The sequence below is a fragment of the Salvelinus alpinus genome, chromosome 22, assembly GCF_045679555.1.
Source record: "Salvelinus alpinus chromosome 22, SLU_Salpinus.1, whole genome shotgun sequence".
In the NCBI taxonomy this organism is placed as follows: domain Eukaryota; kingdom Metazoa; phylum Chordata; class Actinopteri; order Salmoniformes; family Salmonidae; genus Salvelinus; species Salvelinus alpinus.
Window position 1 is genome coordinate 25,968,982 of NC_092107.1, and position 19,046 is coordinate 25,988,027.

General features: G+C 40.8%; 3 protein-coding genes and 1 long non-coding RNA gene across 11 annotated transcripts; 3 read left to right on the plus strand and 1 right to left on the minus strand.

Annotated features, from left to right (window-relative positions):
* Positions 1-1,460: 1,460 nt before the first annotated feature.
* LOC139549759 (uncharacterized) lies at positions 1,461-5,185 on the minus strand. Of its 5 annotated transcripts, XR_011669929.1 has the most exons (8): positions 4,183-5,185; positions 4,031-4,092; positions 3,862-3,948; positions 3,733-3,774; positions 3,490-3,664; positions 3,375-3,410; positions 2,328-3,276; positions 1,461-2,233 (listed from the first exon to the last, which is right to left on the minus strand). It is a non-coding gene; the product is annotated as an uncharacterized lncRNA (long non-coding RNA). The 5 variants fall into 5 exon arrangements; XR_011669928.1 differs by having other exon boundaries at positions 3,490-3,948; positions 4,183-4,360; positions 4,448-5,185; XR_011669926.1 differs by having other exon boundaries at positions 3,490-3,774; positions 4,183-5,184.
* A 3,208-nt stretch (positions 5,186-8,393) lies between these two features.
* Positions 8,394-12,348, plus strand: polr2i (RNA polymerase II subunit I). Its single transcript, XM_071360513.1, has 6 exons — positions 8,394-8,894; positions 11,045-11,099; positions 11,270-11,343; positions 11,478-11,552; positions 11,724-11,775; positions 11,916-12,348. The coding sequence occupies exons 1-6, from the start codon at positions 8,833-8,835 to the stop codon at positions 11,976-11,978; spliced, it is 381 nt and encodes a 126-aa protein (XP_071216614.1). The 5' UTR covers positions 8,394-8,832; the 3' UTR covers positions 11,979-12,348.
* Positions 12,349-12,714: 366 nt separating this feature from the next.
* Positions 12,715-14,618, plus strand: pglyrp5 (peptidoglycan recognition protein 5). 4 transcript variants are annotated; one of them, XM_071360510.1, is made up of 4 exons: positions 12,715-12,870; positions 13,055-13,247; positions 13,337-13,455; positions 13,544-14,618. In XM_071360510.1, the coding sequence occupies exons 1-4, from the start codon at positions 12,852-12,854 to the stop codon at positions 13,714-13,716; spliced, it is 504 nt and encodes a 167-aa protein (XP_071216611.1). In that variant the 5' UTR covers positions 12,715-12,851; the 3' UTR covers positions 13,717-14,618. The 4 variants fall into 4 exon arrangements, with proteins under 4 accessions (XP_071216611.1, XP_071216609.1, XP_071216612.1 ...); XM_071360508.1 differs by having other exon boundaries at positions 12,722-12,870; positions 13,052-13,247; XM_071360511.1 differs by having other exon boundaries at positions 12,803-12,901; positions 13,052-13,247.
* A 367-nt stretch (positions 14,619-14,985) lies between these two features.
* On the plus strand, positions 14,986-18,190 carry foxg1c (forkhead box G1c). The gene has a single exon (XM_071359630.1). The coding sequence runs from the start codon at positions 15,295-15,297 to the stop codon at positions 16,573-16,575; it is 1,281 nt and encodes a 426-aa protein (XP_071215731.1). The 5' UTR covers positions 14,986-15,294; the 3' UTR covers positions 16,576-18,190.
* Positions 18,191-19,046: the final 856 nt, after the last annotated feature.

Here is a 19,046-nt window from a genome sequence, read left to right on the forward strand (position 1 = left end):
TTCTTCCTTTGGCCGCCTCTCCTTCCAGTTCTCTGCTGCCAATGACTGGAACGAACTACAAAAATCTCTGAAACTGGAAACACTTATCTCCCTCACTAGCTTTAAGCACCAGCTGTCAGAGCAGCTCATAGATTACTGCACCTGTACATAGCCCATCTATAATTTAGCCCAAACAACTACCTCTTTACCTACTGTATTTATTTATTTATTTTGCTCCTTTGCACCCCATTATTTCTGTCTCTACTTTGCGCTTTCTTCTACTGCAAACCAACCATTCCAGTGTTTTAAGTTTTATTTTACTTGCTGTGTTGTATTTACTTCGCCACCATGGCCTTTTTATATTTTTATTTATTTATACATATATTTGTTTGCCTTCACCTCCCTTATCTCACCTCACTTGCTCACATTGTATATAGACTTATTTTTTTTTCACTGTATCATTGACTATATGTTTGTTTTACTCCATGTGTAACTATGTGTTGTTGTATGTGTCGAACTGCTTTGCTTTATCTTGGCCAGGTCGCAATTGTAAATGAGAACGTGTTCTCAATTTGCCTCCCTGGTTAAATAAAGGTTAAATTTAAAAAAAAAAAAAAAAAATACCGACTGGAGTGTGGACCCTAGTTCATCTTTTCAATCAATCATGCTCCTAAAAACCAATGAGGAGATGGGAGAGGCGGGACTTGCAGCGCATCAAGGGTCACAATTTGAACAAAGTTATATTTTAGCACCTGGGGCCTGTTGCACAAAACTAGGATAAGGGATTAAGCCAGGATATCTTGGTGATCCTGGCTCAATTGATCCGTAATCCGGTTGCACTAAAGATGGATAGGGGGCAGGAGGATATGTTATGGTATAAATTACCATGGAGATTTATTCTGTGGAGCTAGCCTGCTCCAGACCAGGCTAAATTCCAGGATCTATTTAATCTCATCCCTAATGTCAGTCAGCAGTCACCACAAATGGAAACCAATAGTTATTTCACTGCTCACTATACATTGTTATCACATATAACTAGACCCACTGTTATTATTTAAACGTTTGTGATCATTAATTTCAATGATTTTGGATAAAAAATGATTTTTAGATGATGTTGCTATCATTAGATAATTTACAGTTTCCCATAGACTATAAGGCTATATATAAAATGATAGAATATTAGGGCCACAGAGGGGAAAAAAACACAAGTCATAATATTGTAACCAGTTGTTTTAAAGGAGGACAGTTGTTAAAATGACAGATGTGGGGCATTTCGTGAAATTGTACTTCAGTATGGTTTCATAAACAAAGACATGCTGATGTGCCAGAATATTAAGTATCACATTGTCATAAGTATCAAAACTGTAAAAACAATATGTAGCTTTTCTGCAGAAAGAACCAGCCTCATAAATTTATGACTTTATCCTTTTTCTTCAGTGTGGCCCTAGTACTCTGTCATATAAACAAATACACATTCCATATGAATATAAAAACACAATGTGTAACATTATGTTCCTTTATTGAATAAGGACAAAACAAAGCAGGTAAACCATCAGCTCCTTTCGAAACTGAAGTCACAGTGACTCTACAAGATGGAAAGCACAGAATCCAAGCATATTATACAAAATGATACATACACATTCAAAGGTCTGTATATAACACACCCTGCATGTCTGCACACTAAAATAAATGCAGGACAAATCCATACACATCAACTGAACAGACAAATGAATGGATGCAGTAGCCTCCCTGCAGCCTTGTATTACACACAGTATACCGCACAAACATCATAAGAGGCCAAATTCGTCAAAAAACGAACCCAAAAAAACCCAAATTCCTCTGCCACCGCAGGACATATTTAACCAAAATTGAAAGCACACATACTAACTAAAATAATTCAACACATATTGGTCCCTCAGCAGCCGACCACTGTCGTCATCAGGGAAGATTGCCGGATTGTCCCAGTCCATGGCTGGTGGCACTCTGGGGGCCCTCTCCTTCCTCAGGCAGGCCACATTGTGGAGGACAGCACAAGCCACAGTAATATCACATGCCCTAACAGGGCTGACCCTTAATTTGTGAAGGCAGTGAAAGCGTGCCTTCAGGAGGCCAAAGGTCATTTCAACTCTGGCCCTGGTCCTGGCATGGGCATGGTTGTAGGCCTGCTGTGCTTCCTGGGGGTCTGTGAAAGGTGTCAGGAGAAAAGGCTGGCAGCCATACCCCCTGTCTCCCAGCAACACACCAGAGAATTCACCTGTCAACACAAAATCTCATCATTACTACCTCATAAACACAGTGATATTCTTGACACAGCCATGATGGTTATAAATAGGGGTTGTGTGGCTTACCTTGTGATAGGCACTGATAGATTTCAGAGGCCCGAAAGATTCTGGAGTCATGGACTGCAGCCAGGCCATTTTGCCACAACATTGCTGATCACATAGTCAGCATTGCAGACCATCTGAAATCATAAGATGAGGAATATTACACCAATCAATGCACATCACTGGCAATGCAGAGTGTTCGTCAATGGACAATATCAAAAAGTTATGTTCACCTGAACATTAATGCTGTGAAAGGATTTCCTATTCACAAAATCAGCCTCATGGGCACCTGAGGGGGCTTTTATCCTTATGTGTGTGCAGTCCACTGCACCAATGACATTGGGGAAACCTGTCACACAAAGTAATGAGTATCCTACTATGTGTTAACAGTTGTCCTGTAATTTGTAGATCCTCTTACCTGCAATCCTATAGAACTCCTCTTTGATGTCACAGAGTCTTCTGTGGCCAGGGAAGGAGATGAAGACATCTGCTAATGCTTTGATAGCCAGACACACACTCCTTATTGTGCGGCAAATTGTGGCCTTGTTCAGCTGTTCTGCATCCCCCACTGAGTACAGGAAGGCTCCACTAGCAAAAAAGCGCAAGGCCACACAAACCATTTGCTCCACACTCAGTGCATGGCTCCGTGCAGTGCGGTGCTTAATCCTGGGACCCAGTAGTCTGCATAGATACCTGATGCCATCTGCAGAAAACCTGTATCTTTCATATAGATGGTCATCAGGGAAGGCCAGTGGGTCCAACCGGTCCCTGAAGACCCTTTCTCGCCTGAAGGCTCTCCTCAGCACAAGTGCTTCTTCATCCACCACATCTCGCACGAATGGGCATGCCATTGTCAGAGCAGAAAGGAACACACAATTTTGGGCCTTCATATAGGCTAGTGGCCACACCTGGTGCTGGGGGGGTGGGCAAAAGAGGGCGATGCCTTATAACGATGACTTGGTTGTACTGATTGCTGGGAAAATAAAAAAAACCTTAGAAAGATGCCACCGTCCTGTGTGCTCACAATAAGAGCTCATATGTCATGGCTCACTTGACTTTACGAGAATATACCTAATTTTTATTTTGAGCTGTGTCATCTTCTTGGAGCTGGGGGAGGAAAGAAAAATAATGATTAATACATTTGTGTTACAGTTAGCATACAGTGTACATTGAAGGCATATCTCACCTCCCTCTCAAGTTTTTTTTATTTCAAGGTCCAGTTTCCTAATTGTCCTCTTTTTTATTTCGGACTCCAGTGCAAGATTTTCCATCTTTTTCTTCTTGTACTGAATGTCTATGTCTGCCAGTTCTATTTGGCGCCGGAGGTGGTTGCCATACAACTTTCTGATAGCTTGTGAGCTCTGTGAACACAATACAATTAGCGCAGCTGGAATTTGGCAGGATGTGGTGTCCTTTTATTAATACGCACTATGTTGCCAGGCTGGTTTTCCCACTGTATAGCATCTGGGTCCTGTAAAAGAAATTAGATTTTTTGATTTTGATGAGGACTCCTCACCATTGTAGAGTAAATAGTACTTTCACAGTCTTAACATGATACCTCATGCCTTCTGGAATCCAGAGAGATGGTCTCCTCCTCATCATCGTCTCCATCATGTGCTGTTGCTGCTGCACTGGGGCCTTCACCCTATCACATTTAATCGGATTCATATTGAAGCTAGTAGACAAGACATGCCAGGCCTACAGTATGCCTTTGATGGAGTACTCACTGGATCAGCATCGTCTGGTGCTTGTGCTGGTGGCTCTTACAGGAACACAGTGCTGCCAGACACTGCAAGGCAATAGGTAAACCAAAGTCAGACAGTCCAAATTGATTCAATATGAATGTGGTTGTATCCCATGTAGAGATGGAAGGACATACCTTGAATGAAGCGGGTGGCATCTTGGGAGGAACCTATGCTCGTCTCTTTCCCCCCAGGGATCCCCTCTGAAGACGGGCCTGCCTTTATTTAGCTCCACGGCCATGTCCTCTGCTGGGGTAAGGTCAGCCTTTGGTGACCCACCACCCGTGCCTTGTCTGTGGGTATTCTTTTTCACTGCTAAAACAGTACAGACAATGTGTGAGCAGGCACCTTCTGGGTACAATATATGCTTGTGCTTTGTTAAATATTAGTCAGGGACCATACCATTCTGCAGAATGTTCTTGTATTTGATTTTGACCTGCTGCCATGTCCGTTTTGGCCCGTTCATGTTTAATCTACACACACACACACACACACACACACACACACACATTTAATGGAGTCACACTGCAAAAAATTACTTGGTATTTTTGTCTTGTTTTCAGTAAAAATATCAAAAAATTTATCATGACTTTATACAGTGTGATGGAGTTACTTTACACAATTTCACTCATATCTGCAGTGCATTTCAATTAAAAATTTAACCGTTTCATAATTACAGTACAACTGCATTTTTGGAGATGTGAATTAAATATTTGAATTGTAATTGTGATGTTTCAGCGGAGCGGTGAGTGTGTAATTGTGCACTACTTACGCATTCAGGCGGTCTGCAATACTTTGCCACGCTTTTTCTCTTTGCTTTATCACTGTGGCGGTGTTGCCTTTCTTCTTAATTATATCTTTTACCTCCTCGTATGCCTCCATGAGGATTTGTGCTTCCGACGGGGAAAAGTACGCGGCTCTAGTTGCCATGGTAAATCAGTTAATCTGTGATCTGTGGCGGTGTCTATTTGAGTGAGCCGTGAGCGCGCACCTATCCAGGATTGGTTTCACCTGGCTTAATGAATCCGTGTCTGCTCATCCTGGCTTGGTCTTTGTGCAACCAATTAAGCCTGGACGCACATGTTTTGGCTTCATTGAGCTCAGCTGAGTCATTTATCCCGGATGTCTTAATTCTACTTTTGTGCAACAGGCCCCTGGCTAGCAGATGCTTGTTGATGCGCGTGAGCAGTGTGGGTGCAATGATTGAATAACTTGTATGTGTACATTTATTTTGTAACGCTTGCGCACATGAAGCGAGCAGTGTGGTCAGCATGTTACAACAATTCTGTTATTGTTATTAGAGTGCTGAAAAGAACCTCAAGAATGTTGGTGATGACGTTGTGCTCCACCTGCTTGACGATACACCATTTTTCAAAAGTTCAACTCCTGTTTATTTTACTCGTTGTGATTGCATAAAGTTGTTACAACTGTCCAGTTTTCAAACACACCACATTCTCCTCTTCTCAATTTGGAATTGACGCGAATCATCTCAAAACTTTGTAGTTTTATTCTAGCTTTCATTCTGCTTACATCTTGCACACCTTGGAAACTAGCACCGCCTTTACATGTCTGTTTGCAAGCAGCCAAGTAGTCAAACCAGTCCGAATATTTAGAACATCACCTCTGCAAGACGTTCACAGGTAAAACGAACTATTGTTGTATACATTAAAAATAGATTTAATGTGATGAGATTTCTTTCCAAATTTACATTCATAATGCAGACATATTTTTTAAACAAAAGTTAGTCATATTTAATTCACATGCATTAATTAACTAACACAACAACAATTAATATGCCTATACTCCATTTCTACAGAAGTAAACTCATCAGCTGTAGTTGTACATAGTCATGGATTTTGAACCTGGCCGTGGAGACAATAATGGAAACCTTAAGCCTGGTAATAACATTCACACAATAGTGACCTAAATACCTATTTCTAATGAAATACGGGTTGGTTGGGAAAATAATCTTTGTAAATGTCATGTATCCTGTTCACCTACATAGTTATATTTTAAGAGGCCTATGATGTGAAATGCATATACAGTGCCTTCAGAAAGTATTCAGATTCCTTGACTTAACACATTTTGTTAGGTTACAGCCTTGTTCTAAAAATAAAAAAAGATATACATATTTTTTCCCTCATCAATCTACACACAATACCCCATAATGACAAAGCAAAAACAGGTTTTTAGAAATGTTTGCTAATTTATTAAAATCAACAGAAATGCGACATTTACATAAGTATTCAGACCCTTTACTCAGTACTTTGTTGAAGCACCTTTGGCAGCAATTACAGCCTCGAGTTTTCTTGGGTATGATGCTACAAGCTTTGCACACCTGTATTTGGGGAGTTTCTCCCATTCTTCTCTGCAGATCCTCTCAAGCTGTCAGGTTGGATGGGGAGCGTTGCTGCACAGCTATTTTCAGGTCTCTCCAGAGATGTTCGATCAGGTTCAAGTCCGGACTCTGGCTGGGCCACTCAAGGACATTCAGAGACTTGTCCCAAAGCCACTCTTGCGTTGTCTTGGCTGTGTGCTTAAGGTCGTTGTCTTGTTGAAAGGTGAACATTTGTCCCAGTCTGAGATCTTTAGCACTCTGGAGCAGGTTTTCATCAAGGATCTCTCTGTACTTTGCTCCGTTCATCTTTGCCACAATCCTGACTAGTCTCCCACTCCCTGCCGCTGAAAAACATCCCTACAGCATGATGCTGCCACCACCATGCTTCAACGTAGGGATGGTGTCAGGTTTCCTCCAGACGTGACGCTTGGCATTCAGGCCAAAGAGTTCAAGCCTGGTTTCATCAAACCAGAGAATCTTGTTTCTCATGGTTTGTTTCTTTATGTGCCTTTTGGCAAATTCCAAGCGGGCTGTCATGTGCCTTTTACTGAGGAGTGACTTCCGTCTTGCCACTCTACCATAAAGGCCTGATTGGTGGAGTGCTGCAGAGATGGTTGTCCTTCTGGAAGGTTTCTCCCATCTCCACAGAGTGACCATCAGGTTCTTGGTCACCTCACTGACCAAGGCCCTTTTCCCCAGATTGCTCAGTTTGGCCAGGCGGACAGCTCTAGGAAGAGTCTTGGTGGTTCCAAACTCCATTTAAGAATGATGGAGGCCACCGTGTTCTTTGGGACCTTCAATGCTGCAGAAATCTTTTGGTACCCTTCCCCAGATCTGTGCCTCGACACAATCCTGTCTCTGAGCTCTATGGACAATTCCTTCGACCTCATGGCTTGTTCTTTGCTCTGATATGCACTGTCAACTGTGAGGCCTTATATAGACAGGTGTGCGCCTTTCCAAATCATGTCCAATCTATTCAATTTACCACAGGCAGACTCCAATCAAGTTGTAGAAACATATCAAGGAGGATCGATGGAAACTGGATGCACTTGAGCTCAATTTTGAGTCTCATAGCAAAGTGTCTGAATACTTATGTAAATAGGTATTTCTTTATTTTATTTTTATAAATGAGAAAAAATGTCAAAAAAACTGTTTTCACTTGATCATTATGAGGTATTGTGTGTAGATTGCTGAGGATTTTTTAACATTTATTTAATACATTTTAGAATATGGCTGTAATGTAACAAAATATGCAAAAAGTCAAGGGGTCTGAATACTTTCTGAAGGCACTCTGTATATTTTTTACAATAGATTCTAGATCTCTGTATGTATGCAATAGTCCAATGCACTTGTAAATGACATATGATGAATGTCACTGACAAACCTTTACGGTGAAACAGAGCTAAACAACTCTATTGTATTCTGGAACACAGAACCCAAACACACCAATCCTGATTCAACAGAGGGTGGCCCAGTGAGTCCCAAACCAAGTAGGCATTCAAACTCTTTTGTATACTGTTGTAAAGTTGACACAATATGTGCATTTCACATATATCTTATGGCATCTGTATTTTCATAATTTCTGTGAAAAGGAAGAATTTGTACACATCTTATTGGCAAATCTTTGAGCATGTATCAAATGGCCTAGGCCTGGACTGATCTCTCTCTCTCCCTCTCTATCTGTTCATTCTTCCATTCTAGGAAAGATTGTAGCCTTCACAGCCAAACTAAACATTTGTGACAGCTACCCAACTCACAGCAGTATCCTGAAGTTTGCCAACGTCCTGGTCAATGAGGGAGATGGCTATACTACTCATACAGGGAAATTCAACTGCCCGCTGGCTGGCTTGTACCACTTCACATTGCATATGTCCACCTACGGCCGCACCCAGTGTAGTATCTTAAAGAATGGGCAGCGGGTTGTCTCAGCATACCACACCAGCCTGCCAAACAAGTGTTGCCAGGTAGTCAGCATTGGTAGTGTGATTGAGCTCACTGAAGGAGACCAGGTTTGGGTTCATCTGTGGGGACCTACAAGACATGACATTTTTGCTACTGAAGACAATGACACTGTGTTTGTTGGGTTTCTTTTGGCATAATAACTTAATTGCATACTAAGAGGGTGTCCTGGTATGTATTTATTTAGTGCCAATTTACTTGTGTTCAACTCCTCAGTGGTGTAATTCAATTGATAATGCATTTTATCGGTTAAGAACAACGCATTTTTTATATTATGATAATAATAAACACGGAACGACACACGCATGTTGGGTGTCATTTAGTCCTCCACAGCAGGTGGCGCTGCAACTAATAAACTGCCATCGAATTCTCTAACATTTTGTGCGCGTGCGTCTTGTTTTCATCGTGGAAGCGGGAGACAACAACATAGCTAGCCAGAAATTCTGAGTTATTCATTATTTCGTTAATTTTTATTTGTAAACCATTTCAAATGGATATAGAGGGTGGTACATATGAACCAGGATTCGTTGGGATTCGATTTTGTCAAGAATGGTAAGAGCGGATGGTTATAAAGAAGTTCACTTTGAAAGTGTATAACGTTACTGTAGCTAGCTAGCTGCTAGCTAAATACTATTAGTAGCTATGAAATTGAGTCGCAATCCTTATTCTCTCTGACGGTACCAGGATAGTCTAAAATGGTATTAAGTTCTCGAGGTAATTAACGTGTTATATATGAAAATAATGGGTATAATGCCAACCCAGAGATAGTGGGGCACCTGTAGTATCTAGGATAGATAAACGGGTGCATAATGAGTAACGTTATCTGATTAGTATGTCGTGACCTGTAATACCTGAGTAAAGAATTGTGCTTGCTCTGCATAGATACGTGGCTTTAGTCAGCGTAAATTGTGGTTCGCGCAGCATACTTGCTCTTACTATTATCTTTACGGTCAATCACAAGTCTGTCTGATCATTTCGTCTCACTATTATCTTTACGGTCAATCACAAGTCTGTCTGATCATTTCGTCTCATTGACTTGAAATCACATGAATCTAGACAATTGACTCAGTCTCACAACATAGACCAGGCGTCTCTGCTTGAGTTTGTTCGTGTTAAAAAAAAATGAATATTTCATAATTCACATTACGAGTGAGTTCAAAATGTCTTTGTAAAACGTCAAAGGTTTTTTTTGAACAATTTCTGGCCTCTTCCCACAGATATAGGTGACGCTGAAGCATATGGCACTCTTCCAAGTAGGCTGGAAAATAGAACGAGTCAAAATACACCCAATGCTGAAAAATGACAGAACGTTGGCTAAACTGGAACACTAGCGCAAGCCCATAGCAAATGAATGGAATCGGACATTCACATAGCCTGTTTTGACTGGAGTGACGCTTAGAATTCGTAAACCTCGATAGTGACAAGTGTATTTGTCTGCATAACGTTGAAGTAGGGAAAAATTGCAACTTTTGACTATTTCTGGTCTAGCGATCGATGACAGCAGAGTACGCTGTCCAACCTTATGTAATTAGAAAGAAGAGATTATCCTGATTAAAATTGTGCCCGACTTGAAAAAATCTAAATATACACATTGCGAGTTATTTGGCGAAATAGACCAGCATGCCTCTCCATGGGAAAACAATGGGGGGGGGCTCAGCGTTCCAAGGGCAAATGGTATTTCGAGGCTAGCGTTTGATGACAACTGAGTAAGCTACCCAGCCTTACATAATTAGACAGAGGAGATTATCATGTTTTAAAATGGTTCCAAATTGGGGAAAAAATCTAAATATATACATTGTCAGATATTTGGCCAAATAGACAGATATACCTATTTCCCTATAGTAAACAATGGGAAGACCTCAGAGTTCCATGAGTAATTTGTTGTTAATTACATTTTAACTACCAGCAACGTGGGCAGATCTCATTGCCAACAATAGCAAAGCAGGAATTGTGAAGTACAACATTAAGCTGGGAATAGAACATTTGGAAGGCGAGTTGGTGCCACGGTGCTCAATAGAACTAATAGGAGCTGGCAGGGTGAAAAATGCCCTAAATAAGGCCTGTTTTTTTGTGATTACTTCAAAACTACGGAAAGCAGCTGGGACATATGGTAATATTATGAAACTGGGCTCCACGGCAGATGCAATGAGTTAGTTATCAGAAAAAAGCATTGTTACAACATTTCAGGTGTCCAGCCTATACTAAGCAGTATTGCTACTCTGATGCGGGTCTTTTTTAATCTAAGCCCGTAGCGATTTCATATTTCTCCCACTGACCATGGAAAAATAACCAGTTTTGATACAAATCACCTTTCTTGTCCATGTCGCTAGGCACCGGAATTTGACTGAGAGACATTGCAGGCTCTCCTTCCTCACTCATTTGATCCACTTGTTTGCGTTTATCCGACAGCGATTATATTGTCCTCATACCTTATCCTCTTTTCCGTAGCGCTTGGCTTTGGGTTCATTTCTCTGACCCCATGTTAATATGTGAATAACTCTCGTCGGAGAGTTAGATGAGATGCAAGCATAATCCTTTACTCAGGTGTTACCTGTCACGACATCCTAATCAGACAATCATAATGCACCTGTTTAGCTATCCTAGATAGGTGCCCCCACTAGCGCCATCTCTGGGTTGTCATTAAGCCCATTATCTTAACACTAGCTAGAATGTTATAACAACATTGTTTCATTCTGTTTTAGCAACAACATGTTGTATCCCAAAGAAGACAAGGAGAATCGAATCCTGCTCTATGCAGTAAGTGTGATGACATTCATATACCCACTGCAAATGGCTTACAGTAGTTAGCTAGTTTCATGCACTGCCTTTATTGGTTTGGAAGTGTTTGAGCATTCAATTGTTGAAACAAGTAAATGCATGAATGTAGTAGCCATTTTTGAGATACACTCTGCTGTGTATCTCAACAGTGCAGGAACTGTGACTATCAACAAGAAGCAGACAACAGCTGCATCTATGTCAACAAGATCACCCACGAAGTTGAGTAAGTGATCCCTATTTTCCACCACTTATTCTCAGACACTGAAATATACATCTGTCATGGGAAATTAAGTCATTTGTCTTATCTTTCTCACCCCTTTCTCTTCTCTCTCTGTCTCTTCTCTCTTCTCTCCTCAGTGAGCTGACGCAGATAATTGCAGATGTGTCCCAGGATCCAACGCTTCCCCGGACAGAGGATCACCCCTGCCCAAAGTGAGAGTGGCCAACACTCACACACACTCGAACAAACACTCTCTCTATCTTCCTCCTTTAGCTCTCTGAAATCAGGCAATTTCTCCACACTATTTCAATTCACAAACACCTCTATCAATTCAAAATAACTTCCAAATAAATCTAACATTGATCCCTTTTCTCTCTTTTCAGGTGCGGTCACAAGGAGGCAGTGTTTTTCCAGTCCCACAGTATGAAGGCTGAGGTGCGTTGCTATTTTTTCATTATAGAACATTCCATGTCCCCAAAGAGTTTGCCAAATATAGAAATACTAGAGTCCACTGAGCCATATGGATACATTAATATGTGGTATATATGAAAGTAACTGCTTTATTTTCTATGTAGGATGCCATGAGGCTGTACTATGTCTGCACGGCCCCTCACTGTGGACACCGCTGGACGGAGTGAAGAAGAGGTCAGATATATGCATCCACAGCATCTGCTGTCACCCAACAGGCTACTGTGTCTCACTGGTTCACTGTGGCTTAAATCAGAATGACTGATCGTTATGTGGGTCTAAAATACTCTGCCAAATCAGAAACTTTATTAACAGGAATACTAACTTTTTGTGTTAGTTCTTCATCACCTTGTTGGCGTGTACGTCGTGGAACTGCTATGATTTGTATGGACCACTTAAATCCCATGTATTACCTTGTTGTGGAGGAACACCTAACTGTTGGGACATAGTGTTAATAATGTATTAGCTCTAGTACTTTTTTCAGGTATTTGTCTAATTATTATTTTTTTGAACAGGGAAAAATAAAAAAATACAACTTTTGTTTAATGCTTCTGATTTCACTGTTGTATATATTGACACTGTATATATTAAATATTTCCTGAATTACCATGGTTACACGATCCTGTGAACCAATCTCTGTTGCAATGCTTGCCATCCCAAAAGAGCTGAAATAGAGATGGTTAAAAAAAGTATTGTGTTTTATAACTGGGAATATGAAATGTTCCTCTTTAGTGGTGTGGCTTCGACTTCCCTTTTTTTTCTAGGCCTACCTGTTTGGCCACTGCAGTGTATTTCCCAATGTGTGTATTTTTCCGTTGTTTTTAGACCCACAGAGTTACAGTGTCATTGAGAAACGCATGACTAATGTGATTGGCATGCACGTGAAAGGAAAGTACGCAAAACATGTAATAACCCGCTGGAGAAACAGTACACGCCCCCTTTAACAATGTGTTAACAACTTGTTCTAAGAAACGTCAAGGAAACTGCCTCTTTTCAATGGCCTCAAGCGACTAAATCAAAAGCAAGTCTGGATAGTATAATACATGGATTTAAGAGTCAATGGTAAGGAAGTACCTATGAGTTCTATCGAAAGGTAATGATTAAGATTTCTGATAATGCTTTGAGATCTAGGAATGATACTTTGTTATGAATGGGTAAACGAAAGTGAATTGTTAGGTCTATAGTTTGGATATGGACCACCACAGATTTACTGTGGTTTGTTAACCATATGCATGCATTTCAGTAGAGGTGGTTACTCGGGAACAGTGGGGAGCAGTAGCCCCTCGATGCCGGGAGACCCTTAAGTGTCCTGCTCAAAGAGTTGTCATACACCACACTGCACTGTTGCACTGCGGGGGCATCCGAGAATGTATGGACCAGCTCATCCACATACAGACAATGCATATGCAGGATAGGAACTTTGATGACATTGGATACAAGTGAGTGACCTCTCCTTTCTTGGTGTTTTATATCATTCATTGTGTCAGGATAATACTATATGCAAATAACTGTTTTCTTGCATTTGCAGCTTTCTTATTGGGGGAGATGGCACAGTGTATGAGGGCCGAGGCTGGAGTGTTGTGGGTGCACATACCAAGGACAATAACCGTGACTCTTTGGGCATTGCCCTCATGGGCAACTTCAACAGTAAGAAACACAATATTGGACTTTTCATCTCCAAGTCATTACAATGTGTAAGGCATTGGTGCCAATGGGTTTCGCTTCTCTGTTTCAGATGAGAGCCCCAGTCCAGCAGCCCTGTCATCTGTTAAACAGCTCCTGCAGTGTGGGGTTTCCCAGGGGCATTTGCACCCTGGATTTACCCTGCTTGGGCATAGAGACCTGGGGGACACCGAATGTCCTGGGGAGAGACTATATGCTGCACTAAAACATCTAAAATTTCCCTGAACATAACCTCTTCCACAGGCTCAGTTGCTACTGGTTCGACAGAGAGAGAGTCGGGTGGTGAAAGAGATTACCCTGAACAGCACACTGAACATTTTGGGACTTCCTTGTGTGTTTTTAAACCACTAGATGGGGCAATGACGCTTTATCGTAGCCATGGCCTATAACGCATACTCTTTTTTCACAAGCATTTCACTACACCCGCAATAACATCTGCTAAACACTTGTATGTGACCAATAAAATTTGATTTGATAATGGACTTTCCCAAACTCAGTCCTGGGGCCCCCCTGGGTGCACGTTTTTGTTTTTGCCCTGGCACTACACAGCTGATTCAAATGACCAACTCACCATCAAGCTTTGATTATTTGAATCAGCTATGTAGTGGACCATTAGACCACTTTATATATATGTGTTTTGTAGAGGACATACGTGGGCAATGTACAGTTTGTCAGATTGATGATTTGGCAATTGATGTGCAAGCGGCTTCAGAAATCTGTTGTAAATCGCCACCCATTCAGTGTAATTGTAGAGGCAAAATATTAAGGTTGTAAAATGCGTCTGTTTAGATTAGACTAAACATTATTATTTATTTGGGTATTCGCATAAAATTGTCCACATACCATTATGTTCCTTTTTCTATGAGTGTGCTGCTATAAGGTGTTCTATGAAATAAGAACTGAGAAGGGTGTAAGGGTAACTTACTGAGTAAATAAATAAAAAATATGCTGCTGAACAAGTACAAACTATTGACATAAAACTGGATGGGATTTCAATTTTGGGTGGCCAACATATCTTGTCCTGACTTGCTGTTTTGTCCTGGATGAGTTTAAGATTTTGGGATTATTTGAAATGGCTTCTCAAATCACAAAAAAATCAAATAAAACTATTTGTCAAAGGTAGAAAAGCTGTAGATGTTTGAACATTGTAAGCTATGCGTAAGGGGCAACATTCCAAACAAGTGTACACTTGTATTGCATGATGGAGTATTAAAGGGGACCCCATATCAAATTGAGAAAATAGAGGTGAAACATAAATGCGGCTTCATACTGTGTGCCTTGATGTTGCAACACATCTTAGCTGTCAACTGTTGTGCAGGAAGCTGCATGCTCTCCAGCCAGACGTCTAGGCTACACAATCTGCCACGCAACTATGTCTCGTTTAAGTTCTCCGCTTGTTTACTTACTTTACCTAGTCCTGAATTACGTACACACCTTCACATAATTCGGCTTTGATGGGCTGTTTGCCAGGTTATTGTGTAAACAGACGGAAAGGAGTGGAGAGAGGCGGTCCCAGAGGGCAAGACGCAGGTGAGAGGTTTGAGTTTCACGCTCCTCGGAAGTGTTATAATTGAACCTGGGAGTTCATCTGTCAGTCAGTGAAATTGGCAGCGCACTAAACTAATCGCAAAGTTTGTAGTATACGGCTTGTGTGACTATGCATGTTTGGATCAGAATTGTTGAGCAGGAGTTTAAGCACGAGTGGCGCATTTTGTCTTTGGCACCCCAAGACGACGTGCGTATTATTTCGTGGATTTAGACGTTCCTTCTCTTCAGACTGCCAGACGCCGCGGGAAGTGGGTGATGTTGAACATGGAGGATTTGAAAGCCCCTGTCAGATTTTTCCACAAGTCTTCATTCAGCATCAGCAGCCTGCTGTTTCGACGAGAGGGAGTGATGAGTGATGACGGTGCCGTGCTGGATGGGCATCTTTCCAGAAAACACATTTCTTCGGGGCCATCTACTAGGCCTAAAGAAGTTTGTGCTCAAGATGGAACATATGATTTACATGGAGACAAGAACTGTCATAAAGAATACGCAGTCCAAGAGGACAAACGACTCTCCAGAGATGGAGAAAGGGAAGACGGAGAAGATACCGATGGAGTGGGAGAGGTGAAGACATGTGGAGGAGTAGAGGGAAAAGCTAAACCAGAGAAACCTCCTTTCAGCTATAACGCATTGATAATGATGGCTATTCGCCAGAGCCCGGAGCGAAGGCTTACGCTCAACGGCATTTACGAGTTCATCATGGGCAACTTCCCTTACTATCAAGAAAATAGACAAGGATGGCAGAATTCAATCCGACATAACCTGAGTTTGAACAAGTGCTTCGTCAAAGTACCTCGCCATTATGATGACCCAGGCAAAGGCAACTACTGGATGCTTGACCCTTCAAGCGAGGACGTGTTCATAGGTGGCACAACTGGTAAACTCCGGCGCCGTTCCACGGCGGGCACCCAGACAAAACTGGCAATAAAACGGGGTGCCCGTTTGACCTCCACCACTGCCGCCGGGCTGGCGTTCACTGGGTCCTTTTATTGGCCGGTGCCATCGTTTCTAAACCTTCAACCTCATGCGAACTCACACCCGGACATGGGGTCATGTGTAGTGCCCAATCACTCCAACTATGCCACCTCGATCCTTTCTCAACGGTCACACCACATGAGTGCCATAAATACTGGAGCAGAACGACTCTTCCAAACAAACCAGGAGTCATCTTATTTTGGCATGGGTGCAGGCGCGCATTACCGTCGCCATCACCAAATGAACGCAGCCACAACATTCGCCTCTTCATCGTTGCCATGCACTTTGTCTCTCCCTAACCCTTGTTCCTTTAACCTGCTCAACCGACAAGCTAGTTATTTTTACTCGCATCACCAGGTACCCCACCCGGCGACATTCAATACATGGTGCCAGGAGGAGTACCCCCCAACCAAGGCATCTCCAGCCGGACCCATTTACTCCGGAAAAAATGGGCCATCGGATTGCTTGGGGAGTTTGTGTGCGGAGTTCCCTAATTATTTCCCCTCAAGCAGCCCCATGAGCTCCCTCAACACCAATCTTTCTTGGAATGCAGGGGAATGACCATATTTAAATTAAAAACGTCAGTTTCTCTTTATGGATTAAATCTTTCTAATGTCTACCAATGCTGCGAAATTGATTCAAATAATTTATGTGAGTTTGCTATTTCCCAAATAGGCATATCTGTCTTTGGAAAGAAAACAATTATTTAATATGTTTTAAATAATTGCCAATCACGCTTTAATGTGCAATTTCATCTAAACGTATCAACAACAAAAAACGCCATTCACCATTAAAATTGTTTTCAGTGCAATAGCCTATATTAATGTTGTATTATTTCACGAATGGTCAATATTTGTGGTGCGTTCAGATCATTAAAAAATATATATTCCTTTCGTTAGTATTTTATTTTGTATTTTAATAGACGACTAACTATACATCACAAGATGAAGAGAGATGAGAAAATTATGCTGTATTTTAATTATTGCGCATGAAGTAAGAGTTTCATAATGAGGAATAATGTCGTGAAAATAACAAACTATTTGGTATCTGTGAATGTAATTATCATGGTCGAGGTTGTTATTGCGAGATTTTGCATCATCGTTTAGGCTACTTTTACACACAGGCTAAACCATCACTCTCTGTGAAGTTTGTATTCGTTTTTTTTCGTTCTTGGTGTTATAACTTAGTTTTGCGATTCGCTGGCCTAGTTCTTAGCGATGTGGGCTATATGAAACATGAATCATTTAATTTAAAAAAAAAATTAAAATTAAATATCTTGTCCGACTGTCTTCCATAGGTGCTCTCCAGATATTTCCATTAATATAACATATCTTCTGACAACTGGATGTGTTTTAACAATTCACTGTTATTATCTTAAAACTAACTTGAAAGAACAATTGTCTTCATACATGTCCTCTATCAATCTTATTGTATATAGCCTCGTTATTGTTATTCTTATTGTGTTACTTTTTATTATTACTTTTTATTTGAGTCTACATGGTAAATATTTTCTTATCTCTTCTTGAACTGCACTGTTGGTTAAGGGCTTGTAAGTAAGCATTTCATGGTAAAGTCTACACTTGTATTCAGCGCATGTGACAAATAAAGTTTGATTTGATATTGCTTGAGGAAGGCTGTGCGTAATTAATGGTTTGCCCTTTAAAAACGAAATCTTTGGTCATGTCTGAAAAAGTATTGGAAATATAGTGTTTACTCTGATGCTATTAAAATAATGTATACATTACAGACAAAAGTCCAGAATTATTTTTGATGATCCTGAATTAAAAGTAAAAGTTCCTCATAAAAATATATAGGCTAAGAGTTCTCTCTGTCTGCACTAGCCTATTACTTCAAAATCAAATCTGCAGTGATTGTCTCCATTTGTGTTTGTAAATGTATCTCAATTGTCTCAATGCTCAATACGAACACAATGCTGTGTTATGCACTTCTTACATTTGAGAAAATAACTATACTAAATATGCTTTGAGAAATGATTAATCCCAGAGATGGTGACTGTATGTCTTGCATGATTTGTACTATATCTGCACTAGCTATCTTTTTCCCTTTTAAGCCTGAAAATGTTTGTTTACAGGGAACTCTGTGCATGTCATATACTGTAGGCTATACGTGTAATTGATTTGATCCATTTTATAATGTGTGTGCAATAAAAACAAAAATAGTGATATAAAAGGGATGAGTTTTATTACATATGCATTCAAAACATAACAGCCGGTTATGTGATACTTAAGGAACAGGAAGAGAGTGTCAATGAGTCCAGAAGGAATCCAGCTGCATCCAAATAGCACTCACACATGCACGCACAACACACACACATTCCCCCAGCCCATTCAATAGCTGAGCTCAACACTCATGGTCATATTTGAACAGAAACTTCATTAGCACCTGCTGATGGAACCCACTGTTACCTCCACAAATAGCCATGCTGCTGTATCTGAAAGAGTTCCAATGCAGCTGTTTTCATCTCAATATCTGGGTAACAATTAAGCACCTTACTATGATTGTTTTAAATTGAAATGGTAAAAAATAATAAAAAATAGCTTCTTAGCAAAGAGCAATTTCTCAAGCAATAATTTTGCTAGGACTGTCTGGGAGTGGGAGGGGAAAACTGAAAACTATCTGTTAGTGTCAGAGAGGTTTTGAACTATCTTTCTTATTGTTCTATTAACTCATTTACTGCATGGTGATGTCAACATGGAAGGTCAAAACTCTATCCCACCAGACCAGGCTGAAATTTCAGGTGGTCTTTTCAAACAGCTATTACACTAAAATAGTATTATCATCATTTTCACAATTTCACAGAATTATTCCAACCTCATATTGTGGAAATAAATATAAAACACAGTGAAATCACGTTTTTGACTGCACTGGGACTTTAAGATCATCAAAAGTTCAAATCTGAAACTACAGACGTGTCAGTGTGATAAAGGGCATGCAGAGCCAGCCTTGACTGAGATGTATAGGGAGGGAGAGAGATAGACATCATAGCCTGGCTGATCTCATTGATCTACTTC

What these genes read in the sequence shown, in the direction of transcription:
- polr2i (XM_071360513.1), top strand. Translation starts at nt 8,833, where the DNA reads ATGGATATAGAGGGTGGTACATATGAACCAGGATTCGTTGGGATTCGA. An exon ending in GAGGATCACCCCTGCCCAAA is followed by an intron (nt 11,553 to 11,723) that starts GTGAGAGTGGCC and finishes CTCTCTTTTCAG; the next exon opens with GTGCGGTCACAAGGAGGCAG. An exon ending in CCCACAGTATGAAGGCTGAG is followed by an intron (nt 11,776 to 11,915) that starts GTGCGTTGCTAT and finishes TTTTCTATGTAG; the next exon opens with GATGCCATGAGGCTGTACTA.
- pglyrp5 (XM_071360508.1), top strand. An exon ending in TTTGATGACATTGGATACAA is followed by an intron (nt 13,248 to 13,336) that starts GTGAGTGACCTC and finishes TTGCATTTGCAG; the next exon opens with CTTTCTTATTGGGGGAGATG. An exon ending in CCTCATGGGCAACTTCAACA is followed by an intron (nt 13,456 to 13,543) that starts GTAAGAAACACA and finishes TCTCTGTTTCAG; the next exon opens with ATGAGAGCCCCAGTCCAGCA.
- foxg1c (XM_071359630.1), top strand. Translation starts at nt 15,295, where the DNA reads ATGTTGAACATGGAGGATTTGAAAGCCCCTGTCAGATTTTTCCACAAG.